This window comes from Otolemur garnettii, unplaced genomic scaffold, assembly GCF_000181295.1.
Source record: "Otolemur garnettii isolate 467f Iridium unplaced genomic scaffold, OtoGar3 scaffold00016, whole genome shotgun sequence".
NCBI classification, from domain to species: domain Eukaryota; kingdom Metazoa; phylum Chordata; class Mammalia; order Primates; family Galagidae; genus Otolemur; species Otolemur garnettii.
This window is the reverse complement of record NW_003852411.1, coordinates 7,623,470-7,626,738: the sequence shown is the minus strand read 5'-3', so window position 1 is coordinate 7,626,738 and position 3,269 is coordinate 7,623,470. Positions and strand designations below refer to the sequence as shown.

Sequence of the window (3,269 nt, the reverse complement as noted above, 5' to 3'; positions counted from 1 at the left end):
GAGGTGAGAATTTGAGAGTGGTTTTAATATAAATGCTATTAAGACTATGGACAAGAAGAGGTTACCGAGGGTGTTTGGAGGAGAAGTCAGCAAAGGAGACTTGGAAAGAGTGCAGTAGAATAGAAGCCAACTAGCAGTGTGTCATCAGAGAAACTGAAAGAAGTGACTCAAAAAGGGAGGAGATGGTCTGCTCTGGCACAAGTCTATAGGAGACAGAACGACATAAAGGATGACGATTAGAACTGGTTATTAAGTCTGGCAAGATGACTACAACTGTAATTAAAGCACTTGGGATGATGTCTTGATTGGAGTGAGATTAAACAAATTAGAAATTATGAATAAAGATAGTGACTTTGGATTCCTCTTTTAAGAGACATGATTGTAAATGTAAACAGAGAAATGAATGATAGCTGGAAATTTTTAATTGTAGGTGGATATATTTTAAATAGTGGGCAATTTAAAAACTCATTTGTAAGCCAATATGAATAATACAATATTGAGAAAGAAAGAGATGATTGGGGTGGGGACAGGGCATAATTGCAGGAGAAAATTTACTGCATGGGTGAAAAAATAAGATTGACAGCACAGTTTAGGTCAATTGGCCTTAGAATGGACGATTCTTCCATTGTGACACCATTAGGAACAGTGCGTTTTTACAGCTGCACATTTTAGATCTGGTGATGGAAAGATGAAGTAGGCTCTTCTAATAGTTTTTATTTTCTCAAGTATGAGCAAAATGAAATGTTTGGAATAGGGGAAAAGGGTATAAAAGATTTATGAAAAAGGAAAGAAACTATAAAATAGTCACTTAGGAGAGTGATGATTAGAACTCGTGGCAAAGGTCTGATTTCAACATTCAGCTGCCAGAGGAAAATATGCAACCTGCTTTGAGCAGAGAGCCATGTCTGGGTACTTATCAAGCACCATTATCTATTGTAGGCCATCTCCCTTCAGTTCTCACCATTATTTTTCTACACTATTCAGACACTTAGAACTTTACTTTACCTTACTCTTTAGCTTACTCATGCATTTAAAAAATTTTTATTTTTATTTACTTAATTTTCTTGAAACAGGAACTTGCTCTGTCATCCTGCTGGAGTACAGGGGTGCAATCATAGCTTGCTAGACCATCAAACTCCTGAGCTCAAGCTATCCTCCTGCCTCATCTTCCCAAGTAGCTGGGACTACAGGTGAGCAACAACACATCTGAGTTTAAAGACACTTTTAAAATTATATTTTATTTTGCACTTCCATGTGTTTGTGTAGGAGAGACTTCCTAATGTTTTCAAGGAAAATAGAAGTAAAACTTCTTCAGTCTTCTGAGTCTAAGTTTCATTACTTATAAAAGGGGAGTAGTATTATCTACATGAATATTTGTGCTTATAAATTAGAAATGATACATATAAAATACTTGCCTTTAATAGGAAATCAGTAATGATAATTTTAATTTGTATTACTACTAAATATTATTCTTTTATCCAGAGAATAAAAATACCTTGCTTCCATTCTTCTTTTTAAATATATATATATCTGTTATATATATATAACTTTAAGTTGGCACAATGTGCCTAAGTTTCTTATGCATAGATTTGGTTGGAATATAAGATTATTTTACTGATTGCTATTTGTATTTTGGACTTCATAATGTTTTTGGGACCTTGACCATGTAATACCTGAGAAAGAATAGGCTTCAAACAGAAAATTTGTTTCCTCATGAGATTTTATTCTTATTTTATTAGTCAAATTATAATTAATAATGTAATTCGAAAAACCCAAATAATAACACCGAGGTGAGGGGAGAAGAGTAAAAAACCAACATATAACTTGACAGGGAATTTTAAAATCTCACAACATATCCCTATCCTCTTTGCCTACTAACAGTGTTGCTGAAGACTACAATTTTTCATAGTAAAGCATTATGTTAATTTGAATAGCTAATAGTAAGAAATGCTAATAACACAATTTTAGCATCAATCTTTTTTTCAAAATTAGAACAGCCATGGCCATACTTGGTATTCTCTAAAGGAATATGGCTGCTACCAAAGTCAATGTTCAATGATGAAGGAGAGGTGTGAAATAGAGCCCTATTGACTCTTTATTCCATATCTTCCTCTTCCATGTTTGTCTGCTCTAGGGCATGAACCTCTCTTTCAGGTAGTAACCCATATTCATTTAGGAATGACTCCACATCCCCAGCAAAAAATTCTTCAGCAAGCTGTTCAGTAACACTAATAAAATTGCTTATGAGTTCCCCACCTTTGTAGACAAGCAGGGTGGGGAGTACATCTGAGGAAAAGCGGTCCCCAGCACCTGTATTAGAAGCTTTTATTTTACAGAATTTGACTAGAGGGTATTCTGCTGCAAGGCACGTTAAACTACTGTTGAGAGCATCACAACCCTTAACACCATCTTCATAAATGTGAACAACGATGGTGGTGATTTTCTGCTCCTTTTCAATCGTTTCCAGGAATTGCTCTCCAGTCTCCAGCTCATACACAAAGCCATATCTAGGCCCAAAACTCAACTTCTGGTGCATATCCTGCATACACTGTCTACGGTATTTACGAAGGCAGTTTTCATCCTCTTTGTCTTGATGGATTAGTTCATATTCTTGAATGCTCATCTGAGAATAGGTGAAAGAAATGATAGAAATCATCGTCAGAAATTTATATTTCTTGGACACACCCAAGCTCATTCTCAACTCGAGGGTTTGCTTTTGCTGCTTTTTTCTAGTAGACTACCTGGACTTCTACTGTGGCCTTTCCCCTTACCTCATTGAAGCTTTTGTTCAAACGTCATCTTCCATGATAACATTATCCTTATCTCAATTCTTTGTACTGGTGTATTTTCTTCATAGCAAAAATACTTCCTTACCTTGTGGTAATATTTATTTAATTGTTTAATATAAGTTTTTCTAACTGATATGTTTTGTGGGGCAGGAATTTTATTTGTCTCATTCATCACTCTATCTTGAACATCTATAGTATCTTACACATAGTTCAACAATTTATTTCATGATTAAATTCACGTATAGCTATTGGTGAATATAGTTGAGCCATGATATGCGCACAACCTTAGTCAGAAATATGCCACTTAACTGTGAACCTCTTTGAGTGAAAAAAAAAAAAGAACAAGATTTGCTCTGGGGTTTCATCAAAAGGGGAAAAAACAGCTGAGCGTGGTAGCTTGTGCCTATAATTCTAGCACTCTGGGAGGTTGAGGCAGATGCATTGCTTGAGCACACAAGTTGGAAACCAGCCTGAGCAAGA

At 35.5% G+C, this 3,269-nt stretch overlaps 1 protein-coding gene across 1 annotated transcript in view; it reads right to left on the bottom strand.

Moving 5' to 3' along the window:
* Positions 1–1,688: 1,688 nt before the first annotated feature.
* PDC (phosducin) overlaps positions 1,689–3,269 on the bottom strand; it is a 6,747-nt gene continuing 5,166 nt past the window's right edge. The window contains exon 3 of the mRNA XM_003785616.2: positions 1,689–2,623. Coding sequence (XP_003785664.1) covers positions 2,096–2,623 — 528 coding nt within the window. The 3' untranslated portion in view covers positions 1,689–2,095. The remainder of the gene's footprint in view (positions 2,624–3,269) is intronic.